The 19,061-nt window shown below is 46.3% G+C and overlaps 1 protein-coding gene across 1 annotated transcript in view; it reads right to left on the bottom strand.

Moving 5' to 3' along the window:
* Positions 1-424: 424 nt before the first annotated feature.
* ATP9A (ATPase phospholipid transporting 9A (putative)) overlaps positions 425-19,061 on the bottom strand; it is a 173,414-nt gene continuing 154,777 nt past the window's right edge. Inside the window, exons 23-28 of the mRNA XM_030826735.1 lie at positions 16,445-16,600; positions 12,583-12,647; positions 10,992-11,100; positions 9,992-10,049; positions 8,999-9,202; positions 425-5,249 (exon numbers count right to left, since the gene is read on the bottom strand). Of these exons, the coding sequence (XP_030682595.1) occupies positions 5,113-5,249; positions 8,999-9,202; positions 9,992-10,049; positions 10,992-11,100; positions 12,583-12,647; positions 16,445-16,600 (729 nt within the window). The 3' untranslated portion in view covers positions 425-5,112. The remainder of the gene's footprint in view (positions 5,250-8,998; positions 9,203-9,991; positions 10,050-10,991; positions 11,101-12,582; positions 12,648-16,444; positions 16,601-19,061) is intronic.

The raw sequence follows: 19,061 nt of genomic DNA, 5'->3' as shown, positions 1-19,061 counted from the left end.
TTTTTTTGAGATGGAGTCTTGCTCTGTCGCCCAGGCAGGAGTGCAGTGGCACAATCACGACTCACTGCAGCCTCGACCTCCGAGGCTCAGGTGATTGTTCTGCCTCAGCTTCCCAAGTCACTGGGGCCACAGGCTTGAACCAGTACACCCAGCTCGTTTTCTTGTATTTTTTGTACATGAGTTTCGCCATGTTACCCAGGCTGGTCTCAAACTCCGGGCTCAAGCAATCCTCCTGCCTTGGTCTCTCAAAGCTGGGATTACAGGCGTGAGCCACTGCGCCGGGCCTTAAAAATTTTTTCTGCCTAAAACTTAACTGACTGTTCCTAAATGTTCCTAAATGTTCCATCCCTCAATTAAAAAAAAAAAAAAAAAAAGATTCCAGTCATCAAGGACCATATATAGAAATACAATATGAAGCTTATGGTTTTCATCTTATTTTCCATTTATATCTATCACCTTTTGAAATTCTGACACATCTGGGATGGACAATAGTACAGAATAATAAATAACATGCATTGATTTGGGGTTTTTTTGCCAAAATCAAAATAATTTTTTGAACTGGAAAGAGTTTTCTTTACATTTCATGTACCATGAAATAAAGAGAAAATAGGAACATTATAATAAAAAGTCCTCATTTTGACACCAGAATTCATGTTTCTGTGCAAATTAAAATAATCCCCCAAGGCAGAACGTACACAAGCTTTATTGGGCAACAGCAACGAGCCACGCTGGCAAACAATGAAAGTAGAGTCGCTCAGAAACACGAAAGATCACATGTGTGTCATCACAGCATTAAGAATTTAAATCATCTGGAAGTTCCTGCTAAGTTCCTGCTAAATTAAAGCATACTGTGCCAGAGCTCCTCTCTAATCAAAAAACGCTGTCCTGGTGAAAATTTGCAATGAGGATTACAGAGAGAGAGATCACTAATGAGGAAATCACGGACTCTTACATGAGTTTACAGTTAACCCCACTGCAACAAAATAATAAATTAGCCATAATTTGTTTTTTTGCAAATACCATGCCCCCCACCTGACCCCAAAAACACAACAGTCACTGACATGGCCCAGCTATATTAACATACTGCGCCTCAAACCATGCTGTGGCGGAGAAGACAGATTCACGGGTAATGCCGCTTTGGCCTGAGAAGATGCTTCAGAGCTCCAGGTGGAGAAGCTGCTCACACTGCAGGATGCTTTGCAGTTTCATTCAAAAACATATTTTTTTCAAGAAGAACTGGACATAATTCATGGGAATATTTTAAGTATATATAAGCGGCAAAAAAAGCTGTACATTAAAAGAAGGGAGAGAAATAAAATCCGTTGTATTTACAAAGCTCTTTGTATATTTTTTTTAAATGAAAACAAAGCTGGGAGTGATAGAATTTTAATGCAATGAAAACCAAATAATTCTTCAAAAAACTTTAGATGATATCATTCTCTCACTCTTTCTTTCACACACACACACACACACCCCCCACACACTTCAAACATACAGAAAAGGTTAAAGATAAAAATAGCTGATAGGTGTTTAAGTAGGATGGAGCAGAAGAATGTACATGTCCCATTTGCAATTTTGGCAAAGGTTTAAAATGTTGCCCTAAAGGCATGCACGCATGCCCAGCCAACCCCAGTAAAAACAAGACAAAGTACAAAAAGAAAAGTCTGGCAGGGGGTGGGGGAGGCATTAGCATATCAATTTCCAGTGAGCACAAAATTCAAAATACATTAAAAAGTAGCATGGCTTACATTTTCAGCAGAGAAGAAACTGAGGAAATGTTCATAAAGACACAATGATTTTTAAGATTTACTGTCGCAGAAAAAAAAAAGGGTTTCACTCCAGGGGAGCGGAACTGGGATGGGAATTTTACAATGCTAGTTCCAGCACGTGGTCTACTGGCCCCAAGGGCTGGAAACGGGAGGTCTGCTCCAACTTTAAGATGCTCCCTGGGATGCCTTCCAAGCAGCTGGAGTTAGTGCCACCTGTCTCACCTGGGACCACAGGCAACACACATGTGCACACGCATGCTTTCAAAATGAGGATCAAAACTGTCCCATATAAGAAATTACTCAAGATGGAGAAATTAGTCTGGTGATTTTCTTAGAGAGAAAAAAAAGAGACAAAAAGGAAGGAGGGGGAGAAAAAAAGAAACCAAATAGATCCTGCTGCCCCCTGTCACACAACCATCATCAAAAGACATATGAACAAGAATAAAATAGTAATAGAAGTTCTTACTCTGGCAGAAATAGCTAGTGTTGTCAGAGGGCGCAGGGAGCTGTGAGTTTTGCTTTCAGGAAAAGTGTTCAAACAGTGCTGACTGTGTACCTCAAGGCCCTCTGACCTCAAATTAAATTGGCTGTCAAAGACTTAAGGCCCATGGAGCTCCCAGGTGAGAGTGTCAATGGCGCTTTACGTAAGTTCTTTCCAGATTGATGAACCAAGAAAAAGGTCAACTGAATCCTTACGCTTAAGGTTTGCAAACTCAGGAGAGTTTCTTGTACAGTAACTCTAGTTTCTTGTTTGATTATTTCTTTGTCTTCCCCACCACAACTAAGATGACCTCCGAGAAGTGCCCAGGTGCCCCCCTGGGGTTCTCTGCTGGGTTTACAGTCCGATTGTGCAGGTAAAGATTGCGTCCTCTCACCGGACTGCATCGCGCTGCCTTTGCATCTCCGGTGTTTTGAGAAGCACGGTGTGTGCATTCCTAGGTGCTCCGGGACCGTCCAGTGAATGGCGTCAGCCAGCTGCCCACGGATGGGATGGGCCAACGACGTGGTAGTTTGCACTTGAGTTTTGGTCCTTCTCACCCTTGACCGCCTCCGCCCCAGTGCGGCTGAGACAACAGAGTAAAAAGATTTGTGGAGAACACTGACGAGTACCTTCCACTTCCAGCTATGGCTTCTTCAGCCCCTCCTGGGAGCATTCTCCCTTGAAGATGTCAACCAGCATCTTAAGTGTTGGCTTTAAAAGTTAACTTGTGCACCTCAATCAAAATTGAGAATTAAGGAAAAGGCCAGGGAGACCATCTTCATTCTGCTTCTGCTGGAAACCTCAAAAACTTCCAGTGAGGCTCCCACATGCCCTGCCTGCAGGATCCAGCATCCCGAATCTCCGAGCAAAGCCAGGTACAGGGTTTGCAAAGTCTAAATGGGACTATCTTAAGACTTCCCAGCGTTACAGAGCCAGGTTCAGCATCTGCAAACTCTAAACAGGACTATCTTAAGACTTCCCAGCGTTACAGACTGACTTCCAAGAAAACAGAGGCTTAAAAACTTCCAGCACAACTTTCTCCTCCACCTTTGAAAACACAGAAACTCACTCAATGAAGACGTCAGATTTGCTCAATCTTTCTGAAATTTTTGGGCAAAGATCCTATCCTTAACTACTCATTCAACACATCTTTTCTGCCGACCTTTTCCCTCTGGCAGAAATGGCTTAATCAGATAGAGAAAAGAATCGTAAGACAAAATAGATGTGGTGTCAACAGCCAATTTATCAGTACCTGCAACGTAGTCATTCTAGAACGTTTTAAAAGGGCAACACAAAATACAAAAGCTTATCAAGAGTGTTCCAAAGGCAAGGGACTATCTGATCCTCGTGTCTCCAGCTCTCCAAGAGCAGGAGTTAGTAGGCATCAGAAACCAGGCTGTAATGTACATCTCTGAAGCACACAGAAGTAGCGCCAGGTGGAGGGTTTGAAGGATATGTACTCATCAAGAAGTAAATGCAAATCCAAGATCCCAACCACACTTGGCTCCTAAAGCTCCACCAACTTAACCCTTATGGCATGCATATGTGGCTTCTGCAAGAAGTGACTTGAAAACCCAAGAATGCCTTGCTCTACCACGTCCAGCGACTGCAAACTCCCTTCCTCTGAAACAAGCAGCCACAGCTTTTTAAGACACATGCACGCATGTAGTCCACCCTGGGAGGGGAGAAATCTTCACCACTGGCTGCCTTTCAGCAAGTTCCCCTTGAAATCTGCCGGCAGTGGAACAGATCCCAGATCCCAAAGCTGCAGCTTGGGCGTCCTCCCACCAGGGGTTCCTTGTTCTGAAAGCTGCCACCAATGTTGTTCTGAAAGATGCCTCTGCCTTTGTGGGGTCATCTTCCATTATGCCTCCTAACAGGAAACAGGCTTCTATGGAAGAGAAGAGTCCCAGCCCCCTGACCTTTCCGCTTTGGTCTTGGAGGATCTGAGTCACATCTGCCATGTTGTCTAAAGAATTAGTTGAGTCTCTTATCACACTGTCGACACATTTAGGGGCCATTCAGTGGCACGTTTCCTGCTAAAACAACTCTGCTGAAAATGTCTGAGGTCGTTCTCAAACAGCCACTGGCTTTGTAATTGTTACCAGGTCCCAATAAAGCGGGATCACACCTCTGAAATTCTTTTACGAGGTGGCAGGTGAAGTTAACTCACGCACTATGGATGCTGAATCAGATCAAGGATAACGGATTGGATTTAGGACACTCTCTCTCCCTCTCCTCTCATTTACTGGTTACGATCTCAGGGATCCAGTGTAACCTGGATAAGCAGGGCTGGCTGGAGACAATACTGAGCATTTCTGAATGGAGATTATTGGGTGGATAACTTTTTACCAGATGTCACTGTTTTTTCCTCCCAAACCGACACCAAGAGCTTTCTATTTTTCTGACACCTCTTTGTAAGAGCAAGAAAGACATAAAGAGTACATACACGTTAGGACTGTTAAAAAAAAAAAAACAAAAACAAAAACACAACACAAGCCTTCTACAACCTTCAGCTACACAGAAACTTTTATCATGTGACAACAAAATTCAAGTCATAAGGAAGCTCGCACAGTGACCCATATAAATCTCCCAGCTGAGCCACCAGCTTTAACTTATTCACATTCACCCAAACATGAAGAAGAGGGGTTCAGACAGGCCCAGATGGGTCTCTTTTAGGACCCTCCCTCCTGTTGATGCAGCGTTAGGACTCCGTTTAGGCGCGGAGCCTCTCTTCCCATTAAAACTGCACGTGTTAGCAATTACTGCAAAATCCACAGGTGGCGGTTAATATAAATGGAACTTGAGCTCTGTCCATCAGGGAAGCGCCGAGACCAGGGCCCCCTCCAGCGAGCGCACAGCCTACGATGTGAGCTTTGAGTAGCTGGGGGGAGAGAACCGTCTTCGCAGGTACTTGAGGACATAGAGGGGGAGGCAGCTGACCAGAGTGATGACGGAGACTTTCCACAAGAATGACAAGGTGGCGATGAAGTACACATCTGCAAGCAAACGGGAAGACAGCAGTGAGCAGGCGGTAATATTCCAGAAGGTGCATGGGGTCCAGAAACAGGGGCCACAACTATCAAAGGGAAAGTCATCTCCCATCACAAACCCACAGCCTCCTGGCATTGGCCCTCTTCCTCCATGGACTGTAAGGGAAGGTGCCATGGCTAACAGCACACAGCGCTGCCAGCTTGATTTTCCTCGCTGTCTTTTCTGTAGCTTCCTGATAGTGAAATGCTACTTTCAACACCCAGGAGAAGAAAACTATGGGGGCCACCAGATGCAGTGGCTCATGCCTTAATCCCAACACTCTGGGAGGCCAAGGCGGGCAGAAGACTTGAACCCAGGAGTTTGAGACCAGCCTGGGCAACACAGCAAAACCCCACCTTTACAAAAAATACAAAAATTAGCCAGGCATGGTGGTGCATGCCTATAGTCCTAGCTATTCAGGAGGCTGAGGTGGGAGGATCATTTGAGCCCAGGGAGCTTGAGGCTGCAGAGCTTAAGACAAGATTGCACCACTGCACTCCACCCTGGGCAACAGAATAAGACACTGTCTCAAAAAAAAAGAGAAAAAAGAAGGAAAGAAAATTACAGGGGAAGAAAACAGAGATGCTTTTGATTTGGTGTTGTCTAACAGTTGAAGCGTCTTTCTAAGTCCCGGCCACTGGCGAGCGGAAAGTGACATTCAAATGCACCCTCTGCTTCCAGTGATGGTCACAGAAAGCCACAGGATGAATCTGGGTCATGGTGCAAAGTGTTCAGACCCCCTTGTCAGACAAAGGCTTAAGCTGACCCTCAGGGACTCTGATGGAAGGTGGGGGGGCGGGCATACTGCCTTTCCTGCTGCAGGATTATAAACCCGGTTATGAGGTTTTCTTAAGAGAGGAGTGACAATTTGTGGCTTTCAATATAGCAGAAGCCAGAATAAGCCCCTTCCCCACTTTCTGAGCACAGGATGCTGAAATGCAGCTGGCACTGAGGCAGCACCCACTAAGTGCCAGGCCCAAGGCTCAACTCACCCTGTGGTTTTCCTACACCTCTGACCCGGTCCTGTGGTGTGTCCCTATCAAAAACAAGCTGAGCTTCCTGAGCAGGGGCCACATCTCTGTGACCACCTCAGGCCAGGCCTTTGAGCACATAGTAGGTCTCACAAAACGCTTTCTAGAGACTAGTGACGAGGGTGAAACTGCTTTAAAACTCCACTTTTCACAGGGATGCTCCTTTAGTTCCTGGAGCGCACAGTAAATGCTCACAAATCCTTTCTAGAAACCAGGGCCGCAACTGTGAAACCTTTACTTTTCAGGGGATGTTTCTTTTACCTTGACTAAAACCTTCTTTTTTTTTGAGACGGAGTCTCGCTCTGTCACCCATGCTGGAGTGCAGTGGCACAATCTCGGCTCACTGCAAGCTCCACCTCCCCGGTTCACACCATTCTCCTGCCTCAGCCTCTCTGAGTAGCTGGGACTACAGGCACCCGCCACCACGCCCGGCTAATTTTTTGTATTTTCAGTAGAGACGGGGTTTCACCGTGGTCTCGATCTCCTGACCTCGTGATCCGCCCGCCTCGGCCTCCCAAAGTGCTGGGATTACAAGCGTGAGCCACCGCGCCCGGCCGACTAAAACCTTAAGGAGCTTTGGAAGCTGGCAAAAGAGCCGTGATCAAAGATGCTTCCAGGGTAAGGTCGAGTTTCTCTGCCTTTTTCTCGTTATTGCCCCTTAAGGAACACTTTTAGACTTTTCTTCTTCTCCTAATCCACCACCTCCATGAAATGTTAATGTCACAGGTATACTGTGTATCTGTTTATAATATTATATATACATCTCCTTTATATGTAAAAGATTAGGGTTTGTTCACACCCCACCAAAGACCAATGTTTGTTCCCCCGGTGGTGGGGGCCACATCACCCCCACTGAGAAGGCCTGGGGCAAAGGAGCAAGGGATGGGCCATTGCTAGAGAGCCTGGGCCCTGCAGGCTTCCCATGGAGGATGGGGCGTGAGGGGATCGTCATAACTGAAAGTTTCCCCCAGAGAAAGTCTATCTGCAATCTTGAACACACATGAGTTTCTTAGCAGAGAAGCAGCCTCCGGGCCCTGCTCCCTCAGCTGATAAAGGAGAAACAGTATCACTCTGAGGGTTTTTTGTTTAAATAACACAGACAGAAAAGTAAATGCTTCTACTGAGGAGGAAAGAGGTGTGAAGAGGGCTGTCTGCTGCACCAGCTAACCTTTGAGGATGACCCCTGGCCCTGAGGTTCCAAAGCCATGCGGCTTGAGTTTGCCCCGTGTGGGGGAAACCAAGATTAGAGTTCAGAATCTATCCACAGCACAACACAGAAAATGCTGGGTCATCTGAACAGTGCCCGTGATGCAAGTTCTAGTTGAACTAGAAACAGGTTTCTAGACAGGAATTAAAGCCCGTGTCAGCACCCGATGGGGTCCGTAGCACAGCATGGGGTCATCTTGGTGGCCCTGCAGGGACTTGTGGCTCAATCAATTGGGAAGAAATTAACTGATATGGCAAAGCAAGTGAGGTCAGCATGGAAGAGTGATGAAGCCAGGCTTGTCCATCTAGAGACAGTGGCTGATGCTGGACAAGCCCAAGAGCACCTGGAATCACTACTGAGGTCAGAGAAATCTGCCGCCACCCCACCTTAGGATGCAGCCGACACTCCCCCATCTCTACATTCCCATAACATTTTTTATTATTTATTTATTTATTTATTTAGAAATGGAGTCTTACTCTGTTGCCCAGGCTGGAGTGCAGTGGCGTGATCTCAGCGCACTGCAACCTTTGCCTCCCGGGTCCAGGCGATTCTTCTGCCTCAGCCACCCAAGTAGCTGGGACTACATGTGTGTGCCATCACGCCCTGCTGATTTTTGTATTTTTAGTAGAGATGGGGTTTCACCATGTTGGCCAGACCGGTCTCAAACTCCTGACCTCGTGATCCACCCGCCTCAGCCTCCCAAAGTGCTGGGATTACAGGTGTGAACCACCGTGCCCGGCCTCCATAACATTTTTTATTTGGGGTGTGCCTGGGCGTCTGCACCTCACCCCGTTTTTCTCTCTTGGTAACTTTGATCACATCTGATACTCCTGTGCTCACACTCACTTATGTGTGTTTATCGTGTGTTCTCAACAAGAAGGGCAGCTCCCTGGCGAGCCCGTCCACCTCACCTGCCACCATAATCCTGGCACACGGTAGGTGCTCCCATGTCTACGGAATTGGCGAGTACCTTCAGCACTTGGTTTGCTGTGCGGAGCAGCAGATTTTATTCTGAGATCCCCGGAGTCCCTCAGGAGCTCTATCAGGACACAGCAGCAAGGCAGAGCTGCATGGGCAAAGTTCTGGGGCTCGGCACCTCCCAGCACTGCCACTTTGCCATCACAAGTCCCCTTTTATCAGCTTCATAGGTTGAACTTCAGATTAAAATTTCATGGGAACAAAAAGATTTTGTGGCCCAAAAATGGCGATAGAGCAAGACTCCGACTCAGAAGAAAAGAAAAACACTGTCTACTGCAATCACGCCCTCTGTCCTCAATTTCACACCCTGAAGCACATCTACCACCTGTCCCTGGAGAACACCTGGAAGAAAACGCGGACAGCTGACAGGGAAGGGCTGCTGGAGGAGGAAGAGCCCAGGCCGAACACTGGGAGCCCCCCTTCCCCCATACGGCAGTGAGACCTCTGGGCCAGATTCACTGGGGGTGGCGGACGGGGTTTAAGCATTCAGGGGTCTTACCGATGAACTCGTGTAAGAACACCAGGGAGGCGATGTAGCAGGCCAGGCTGAGCAGCTCGGCCACTGTCATGAGCCAGTGCCAGGTCTGGATGGTCAGCGCCACCATGAGCAGCTCGGTGAGGATCAGCGAGGTGAAGGAGATGGCCACGATGTGCACGAACTCCGACTCAAACAGCAGCAGCGCCCCGTACATGATGGTGCTCCCTGCAAACGCCGGAGAAGAGTGTTCCCCTCACCCTCCCTGCGAAAGCCGTGCCCTGCTCACCTACACCTGGCTCCTTTCCGCATTTTTCATTTAGACATTTTTCATTTAGACATTTCATTTAGACCTCCACTGCCCAGGGTCTCACTCTGTTTCTATATATTATAAAAAATACATTTTATAAGTATATAAAATCTATTATGTGTACTACAAAACATACATAAAAATAGAAATACTAAAAAAGAGAATTCTGGGCACGGTGGCTTTGCCCTGTGTCTCAAAAATATATAAATAAATAAATAAATAAATATATATATGTAAATTTAAAAGAGTTAGAAAAAGTAAATACAAACAGAAGTTTTGCTATTTTCTTCTTATATTCCAATAGGTCATCTTACAAAGCCTCCACAGTCTGGGAGACCCCCTCTGGAGGTCACTGAGGTAAACATGTTTTTCCAAAACTACGACTTGACCTGACTCTCAGAAAAGGTTTCAGAACATCCCAGAAAGCATCCACTTTTTGCCTCGTGAGTGGAGCAGCCCTGCAGGCTTTGATTACTGTCCGCTGCCTTCCTCTGGCTTCACTACCTCATTTCTCACACAGCAGCACTGCGCATGTCTGATGTTCAAGTCCTTATACAGGGTGAGCATGGTCTCCCCTGGGTCCCACTGCCACCCTCCTTCCTGCTATTTCAGATTCGTTTCTTCTCTTCTTGTTCTACAGGCAAGAAGGGGACACCCTGAGTCAGTGCCAGAGCACAAGACAAACAGGTGTCTCCACTCATCCTTACCTTGATAGATGCTAATCAAAACCCATATTAAGAATGTCTTGTAGGACAACGGCCGTCCCTGAATGAGAGACAGAGAAAGGTTAGAGCCGGTTTCGTGGGGGGCTCACGCAGCATGCCATCAGCATTCATGTTATTCTCCCGCTAACTAGATAAGGCAACCCATCTGTCTTCATCAAAAAAGTGGTTCACACACATCTGAACACATTGGAGGAATTATTTCTTTAAAAAAAAGAATTGGCCAGGCGCGGTGGCTCACACCTGTAATCCCAGCACTTTGGAAGGCTGAGGCAAGTGGATCACTTGAGGTCAGGAGTTCGAGACCAGCCTGGCCAACATGGTGAAACCTCTTTACTAAAAATACAAAAATTAGCCAGGCATGGTGGTGCACACCTGTAATCCCAGCTACTCGGGAGGCTGAAGCAGGAGAATCGCTTGAACCCAGGAGATGGACATTGTATGTTGTAGTGAGCCGAGATCCAGCCACTACTCTCCAGCCTGGGTGACAGAGTGAGAATTAGTCTCAAAAAAAAAAAAAAAAAAAAAGAATTAACATTAAAATTAACATTAAATGGGAATAAATCTTCCCTTGGGTAAAAAACCCTTGAAGACAAATAAAATTATACACATGCCTAGGCACACGCCACCACACACACTTTTTGGAAGTGTACACAAGAACATCTCTGGGAGCAAACGTAAGTTGCAGCTGCAAAGCGGAACTGTCACGGGCTTTTTGAAAGTCGTGAGTTGGTTTGTTTTCAGTTTATCTATTACTGTACTCTTTCACGTTCTTTATACCAGTGAATATATTACTGCTTTAAGAAAAAATGTAAACTCCCACACCTTCCCCCCAAAAGTAAGAAAGCTACCAGTTCAAGTGTGTTCAAATCAGAAATGGAGGGTCTGTGTGAAATAAATTCAAAGAAACAAAGCAGGCAGGGAGGGAAGGAAGGGCAAAGGAAAGGAGGACGGGAGGAAGGAAGGACTGAGAAGCTAACAGAACCTTGAGAAGATCCTTGTAGAGCTCAGGATACAGCATGGCAACTTCCGATTTGACATCTTTGTCCAGGACCAGAGAAAACACAGGAAACATGGTGTAAATTGTGGAGTACCTGGGAGAGAAAACCGCCATAGGTAAGACCTGGCTGACGCAATAGGAGCTATGTGCTGTGCCAGCCTCCAGCACCCAAGTCCCAACCATGCCTCTAACAAATATTTACTGCTTCTCTATTATGCTCCAGGGCTGGCTGTAAGCACCAGAAACCCAAGAGGAAAAATGGACAAAAATGTCTGCCTTTAAGAGCTTTCATCCTGGTTAGCAAGTCAATAAACAAATAACTTAGGTAAACTCTATGTGTGTTAGAGAAGTGCTAAAGAGAAAAATATAATGGGGTAGAGGAAATAAGACATACGTGTGTGTGTGTGTGTGTGTGTGTGTGTGTGTGTGTGTGTGTGTAGCGGGTGATGGTACAATTTTAGAGGCTGAGGAACAGAACATTTGAGTGAACACCCATAAAAGGTGAGGGCCAGCCAAGCCAATCCCAGGAGGAAGAGCATTCCAGGGAGAAGGAACCACCAGTGCAAAGGCACTGAGGCGGGAGTGGCTGTCATGTCTGAAGAACAGCCATAAGGCCAGTGGGGCTGGGGCTGAGGGTGACGGAAGAGGAAATGAGGACCCACCGGGAAGATGGGACCAGACCACGGAAGGTCGCACGGCGCACGGCTCAGGGAACCCCTGACTATATTCTGTAATGTTCTTGTACTCTTCCAGAACCCGACAAAAGACAGCCCGCTTTTCCAGTTAGAAGCAGGCAGAATTCTAGTGCCTCCTGTCAGGCTGAACTCCTCAGCCAACACAGTAGGATGGAAAGCGGACTCCGTGAGACTCTCCAGAGCGCAGCTGACCTTCCCGCGCCCTCCGTCTCCTCATAACCAGGAGTGGCCTCAGCTGCGTGTGTCTCTATCTAGGGCACTCGGTAACCAAACTCCACCTACCTGGGTGATTCAGAGACTGAGCACATTCTCTGAAAAGGTCAGAAGGATCATCCTGAAGTTCCAGGTCAGTAATGGGGGTGGGTTTGCGGGCTGCAAAGGCCCAAGTGACACCATCTCTGTCACTGTGGCACAGCAGTCAAGCTCTGTTACTTGCACATCCCCGAGGCAGTGGACTCTGGCCCTCCTTGGAGCTCCAAAGATGGGACTTCTACTGGGCTCAGTTCAGGCCAGGAGGGCATTTTTCAGATCCCCCACCCCTTTTTATTAAGACCCCGTGAAATCACCAAGTCTGCAAACCTTCCACCTTGCTCTCCTCAATCAACTGATAACCCTGGAGTATTTTTTCAAGACCAGGTACAAATGGCAAAGTGCAACACACCACACACATCTCCAACTCCACTTCCTCCATCTGGTTAAGGGCTTAACAGCTCAAAAAATTCAAGGAGGTTCTAAACAATGGTGCTGGGCCTGCATTCGCTGGGCCTGGGAATCCAATGTGGCTTGGGAACCCAAGAATTTTTCCACCATGTTTCTTCTCTCTGCTGCTGCATTTGAAGAAGGTTTTGTAAACAATTAATTCCTTGGCAGGATTTCCTTACCCAATGATGAGGAATCCTTGATAGAGAGGGACGGAGGCAAAGTAAAACACGGAGGAAAAGACAGCCTGTGCCAAGGAGAGAGGAGGATGTCACCAAAAGTCATGACAAAATCCCTTACATTTACAGAATAAAAATAACACCTGATACTTACATAACACTCACCCGCGCCGGCACTGCTGTAAGGTACTTTACATGGATTTGCTCATTTCATTCTCACAACATCAACAACCCTACGAAGTAGGTACGATTCTCATCACCCTCATTATGCAAAGCAGAAAGTGAGGCACAGAGAGGGTACGTGGCTTGCCCAAGCCCACACAGTTCCTAAGCGGCAAATCTAGGAATCATTCCCGGGTAGGGTGATGTATTACAGCTCCAGGGTCTACTCAGCCTGTTGTGAACATTTATTAAGTTCCAGGACCCAGGAATGCTTTGCACATGAGCACAGCTGATCTCCAGAGCAGCCCACAGGATCAAGTCCTACTATCACCCACACTTTACAGAAGGGGAGGCTGAGCAGGTAAACAGCCCTGCAGGACTCAAGCCCAGCTGTGGCCACAGAGCACACACTTCTAAACAGCTCGGAATCCCCACCTCTGTAGGCACGCACACTGCTAACCAAGCTGCCGGAGGTATGGAAACACATACGGAAAAAGAGCGTCTGAAGTGTCTACGGGGGCTGGGATGGCAGAGAAGGCTTCACTTCTTATATTACATGTTTCGGTATTTGGGGAAATTTTTGAAAAGAGCATGGTGACAGATTATTTTTGCAATTAGACAAAAGCAATGAAGATATTTACAAACCCTCGCGGAAATGTCTGCTTCCTGCTTTGGAAAATATTAGCTGCTGGTAATGATGAATAGGCTGGGGAGATCCAATCAGGCTTGAAGCTCTGTTAGCTCCGTCTCTGGACCTCTATGGGCTAACAGAGGAAACATGGTCTCCAAGCTGGTATCTATTCGTATAAAGCTGAAGGAAGGCCAGAGACAAACACTGCCTGAAAGCTTTTAGAAAGCAGAAGAAAGCAAGGCAGAGATACCCTAGTCATTAGAAATAGCATCAGACCAGGGCTAGCTCCCCAGAGCACCTTCAACGGACATAGAGAGAAAGCAAGTGAGAAACACGTGCTTTCTCGGCACAGAGCTCATAACGCAGGTGCTTCTGAGCGCCATGGCCACAGGAAGCCCCAGTTCACCCTGGCTGCGCCGGAAAAGCCACTTTTCCAGTGACTTTTCACCCAGGCTGTGCCGCTGCTTAGGAAGGATGGTTGTAAAAATGTCAAGAATCTGTTGTTTATTTTCCAAACCAGTATCAGGAGCCCCTTCCTCTAAAAGGGTCATCCTAACCATAAAGTCTTCATCTCAACAACAGCACTTTGGGAAAAATAAAAACACTGTGTTCTCTGACAGACTCATGTCCCGGTGCAATTCTAACTGGGACTTGCTCTTGGCCATTTTCAGCACAGTGGACAGGGGTTAAAGGCTTTTCTTTTTTTTTTTTTTGAGACGGAGTCTCGCTCTGTCGCCCAGGCTGGAGTGCAGTGGCGCAATCTCGGCTCACTGCAAGCTCCGCCTCCCGGGTTCACGCCATTCTCCTGCCTCAGCCTCTCCGAGTAGCTGGGACTACAGGCGCCCGCCACCACGCCCGGCTAATTTTTTGTATTTTTAGTAGAGACGGGATTTCACCGTGGTCTCGATCTCCTGACCTCGTGATCCGCCCGCCTCGGCCTCCCAAAGTGCTGGGATTACAAGCGTGAGCCACCGCGCCCGGCTGGCATTTTCTTTAGCACAAAGAACAATGCCTCATCCTGGAATTCTTTTTCTACATCAATGTTAACGGTAACATCCAGTTTTTGAAGAAGTCAGCTCATCCCAGCCAGCTTTTGTGTGTGTCCAAGGATGGGCTAATTAATCTCCCAGTGATTAAAACCACAGCATTACCCTGTTCAATTGGTGAGTTAAAATAAAAGTACAGATGTGGTCTGGTGAACCACAGCAGCTGTTTGGGTTTAGATCATTTTGATGAAAGTCACTTTAAGGCTCCCCTACTCACAATTGCAATAGACATTTAAAACATAAAATCACCCCCAAAAAACTGGGGTGTAGCCAGTGGATGGTGAATTCTCATGTACCCAAAGCAGCACTACCTGATACATTGTACAAGGCAGACCGCCTTTCAAGTATGAGTAAACATTCTCACAAATTAAAATATCACCTGATGTTTACATATTACCTTGTTTCACTCCTACTAATCGTGGTTAAGGATGCCTTAGCACTGATGCCTTAAAAACTTCTCTGTTTTTCGCAGTGGCCCTGTCCGAGGGCAAGGAGGGTCTCATCATCCCCGTTTTCCAGGTGGGAAGACTGAGGCCTAGAGTAGTAAAGTCATTTGCTCAAGGTCTCACAGACCCTTAGTGGTATGGCCAGAAGGAGACGTGAGTTCCAGGATCTACTGTGCCTACATTCTCACCACTCTACTGGGAGCATTTTCACCTCAATGCTCAAAAAGGAAGATCAATCAATAGCTTTTCAACACCAAAAATATTTTCTTTCCCTCCTTTGGCCTCCTTTCTACTCCACACTTAATAGCTACAGACTGATGGCAAATTTTGTTGTTGTTGTTGTTTTTGAGATGGAGTCTCACTCTGTTGCCCAGGCTGGAGGGCAGTGGCGCAATCTCAGCTCACTGCAACCTCCACTTCCCAGGTTCAAGTGATTCTCGTGCCTTAGCCTCCCAAGTAGCTGGGATTATAGGTGCATGCCACCACGTCCAGCTAATTTTTGTATTTTTAGTAGAGACAGGGTTTCACCATGTTGACCAGACTGGTCTCGAACTCCTGGCCTGAAGCAATCCGCCCACCTCGGCCTCCCAATGTGCTGGGATTACAGGCATGAGCCACTGCGCCTGGCTTATGATGACAGATTTTGAAGAAGTTTGTGAGAGAGAAGGTGGGAAAATATATACTCTAGAATCCTTTTATGAAAAAGCAAGATGGGAACAAGATGTTAACTTCCAAGGGTATCCGTGATCATAATAACTAAACTCATTTCCCCCACTGAGCTCTGCTGGGAGACAGAACCGTGATGCCGAGTCAACCTCAGTGCCAGGTGTCATGCTGACCCCTGCAAGTGGACACGGTCCCAGGCCCTCCAATGACGAGTGTATCAAGAAGGATACTCAGATTGTGACTGCAGGCTTTGAGGTCCACCTGCCTAAGCTGACTGAATCCCCGCGGGACACTGCAAATTTCTCATCCATACTCAGCCTCAGCCTCCCCATCCGTAAAATAGGCTCAGGCCATTGTGAGGCTTATGTGAGACACTGCATTGTGAACACTTAGCCTGATGCCTAGGGTACAGGAAGCACACAAGCAAAGTCCGTTCTTTAGTGGTTGTTCTCTGATGGCCCTTACCTCTGCAAAAGGTGAAAAACCAGGGCCTGAATAGTCATTCAGCATTTAACTCTGCGTCTTTCACTCCAGCAAACAAATTATAACAACCTACCCACAATTAAAATAACTCATGTACACTCCACTTGCCCCATGCCAGGCACTGGATGTTACCACTGCTAACGCACACATCCTCACCACATGGCAGGAATGACCAGCACCGCTTAACAGGGGAGGAATCTTGAGCACCAAGAAGTTCAAGGACTGGCTCAAGGTCTATCAGCTGGAATGCAGCCAGGTGGGGGATTTAAACTGGCCAGGTAGGGGTGACAGCTCCAAAGCATAATCTAATTCCCAGGCTTTTGCCATGATAATTACATAGCCATATGCACCTGTGCAGAGGGACCAGCTGCCCACACACCTACATGGTATAGCCACATGTACATGTGCAGAGGGGCAAGCTGTCCACTCACCTGCATGGTGCTGATACAGAGGCTCCTGTGAATCACGAACTGGCTGAGGGCGGCTGACCGCTTGTAGCTGTTCCGGCCGTGCACCATAAGCAACCGGCCAAGATGCTTAAATTGAGTGATGGAGAAGTCTGCAGCCAACGAAGCCTGTTTTCCTTCCTAAAATCCAATAAAATTAGGCACTGTCAGAAGCACAAGAGGTCAGGGCAAACACATTTTCTTTCACTGAAAAAGCAAGACATTGTAAGGAGATCTTCGAAGAACTTCAAGGAAGAAATTCTTTGGTTTCCAGCTATACGCAGTTGGTGGTCCAAGTCTAAATTTGATTTTAAAAGGGGAGTTTATTTAAATAAAAACCATTCTGAATCGCATACAGTTATAATTTGGAGGTCAAGTGGATCTAATATTAAGCCTTGGGAGTTCAGCCCACCCCATAAGTAGCAAAGAATCATTTAAAGATAGATATTTTAAAACATTCGGTTCCCTTCAGAGCTAATTAAACATGAGGCAAAAACCCAGAGTTACTAACAATATTAGACAGGATACTCCTGAATACACAGCTCTGCACACTCACAGAAGTGGGAATAACTTGCAGTGCAACCATATAATGGAATTCTCTCATTTTGTATTTTTTAATTTTTATTTTCTCTTGAGACTGGGTCCCACTCTGTCACGCGGGCTGGAGTGCAGTGGTATGATCACAGCTTACAGCAACTTCTGCCTCCCAGGTTCAAGCGATCCCCCCACCTCAGCCTCCCGAGCAGCTGGGAGCACAGACACGCACCACCACACCTGACTAGTTTAGTTATTTTTGGTAGAGATGGGGTTTCTCCACGTTGCCGAGTTTGGTCTCGAACTCCTGAGCTCAAGCCATCCGCCCACCTTAGCCTCCCAAAGTGCTGGGATTCCAGGCATGAGCAGCTGCACCTGGGCGAATTCTCTCATTTTAAAAGGCAGTGACAGCCAACAATAAAGGGACAGAGGGACATGAGAGCCTCTGGATGTGACGCAACAGGAAAAACACCAATTCCCTTTGTACGGTGCTCATGCCAAACCAGAATCGGAACCGAATCAATCTGACAGGTTGAAGGACTGAGTGCCGTGAGACACTCCACAACTGTCCTGAATGCTTCAAAAATGTCACTGACGTGAAAAACAAAACACCCTCTAACCAAACAAAAAGAGAGAAAAGCATTCTACAGTAAAGAAGATCAGAAACACGAGGACATGCTAATAAATGTGATTTGCGATCCTTCCTGGAGCTTTTATTATTTAAGCTGTGAAGACACTCAGAGGACAGATGGGGGAATTTGAGCATGAATATTATACAGTACCATTATATCAATGTTACACGGGGTTGAGCATGAATATTATATAGTACCATTGTATCAATGTTACATGAGGTGGGGGTGGGGGTGGGGTGGGGGGGGGGGGCGGGGCGGGCGTGGTTATGATGTTACTTTCTTTGTGTGGGAGAACGTCCTTGTTCTAAAGAGATCCAGCTGAAATATTTAGGGGTAACATTACACACAATTTACTTTCTACTGATTCAAAGAAAGAAAGATAATGTAGCAAATAGTAACAATTGGCCAAAGTGAAGCGTAGATGGATGCTCACTGTTCTATTTCAACTTTTCCATTGTTGTATTTCAACTTTTGACATTTTTCAAAATAAAAAGGTAGAGTCAGAGTAAGAAGTGATGGCTCTGTATGCTCTCATGTAGGAACAAATCCATGATGTAACAGATTTAAGCAAGCTGCATAACAAAATGTACAGTGTGTTTTCAATTTAAAAAAATACATGAAAATTATATATATACACATACATGTGTAAGATATGTGTATAGATAGCAAATATTTACACACTCATAACCAGTAATATACACACAGAAAAAATGTTGAGAATAACCAGTGCTACTCATTTGATGCAGTTACCTAAAAGATGCGTTTTACTTCTAGATTCTTTTATTTTATGTTATATGTATTTTCTAGACAGTCTCACTCTGTCACCCAGAGTGCAGTAGCACAATCTCCGCTCACTGCAACCTCTGCCTCCTAGGTTCAAGCAATTCTCCTGCCTCAGCCTCCTGAGTAGCTAGAATTACAGGCACCCACTGCCATGCCTGGCTAATTTTTGTATTTTTAGTAGAGACGGCCAGGCTGGTCTTGAACTCCTGACCTCAGGTAATCTGCCCACCTCGGCCTCCCAATGTGCTGGGATTACAGGTGTGAGCCACTGAACCTGGCCTAGATTATTTTAATTTTTTATAGTGAGCACTATTACTTTCATATCCCAAGAAACAAAGGAATCAGAATACCATTTTTAATTGAAGGGAAAATGCTTTAATTTTTATAAGAACTGGTAGAGAATTCCATTAAATTCAAAAACATGCTTCTTAAAAACTGTATTCAGGGAATCTATACAGACTTCTGATATATCTCACTCAAAAATCATTTCACTCTGCAACTTCAAATCATCATCATCTTGCTGAGAACCAGAGAACCAGAAAGGGTGGGAAAGAGGGGAAAAAAAAGCCCTATGGGTCAGCCAAAGTCATGAAGCTATGCAACAGGATGGACAGGGAGCATCTCTGCTGCTCCCTCCGGGCCTTGGCACTCCT

The sequence above is a fragment of the Nomascus leucogenys genome, chromosome 13 (genome assembly GCF_006542625.1).
Source record: "Nomascus leucogenys isolate Asia chromosome 13, Asia_NLE_v1, whole genome shotgun sequence".
Taxonomy (NCBI): Eukaryota; Metazoa; Chordata; class Mammalia; order Primates; family Hylobatidae; genus Nomascus; species Nomascus leucogenys.
This window is presented reverse-complemented; position numbering and strand designations above follow the sequence as displayed.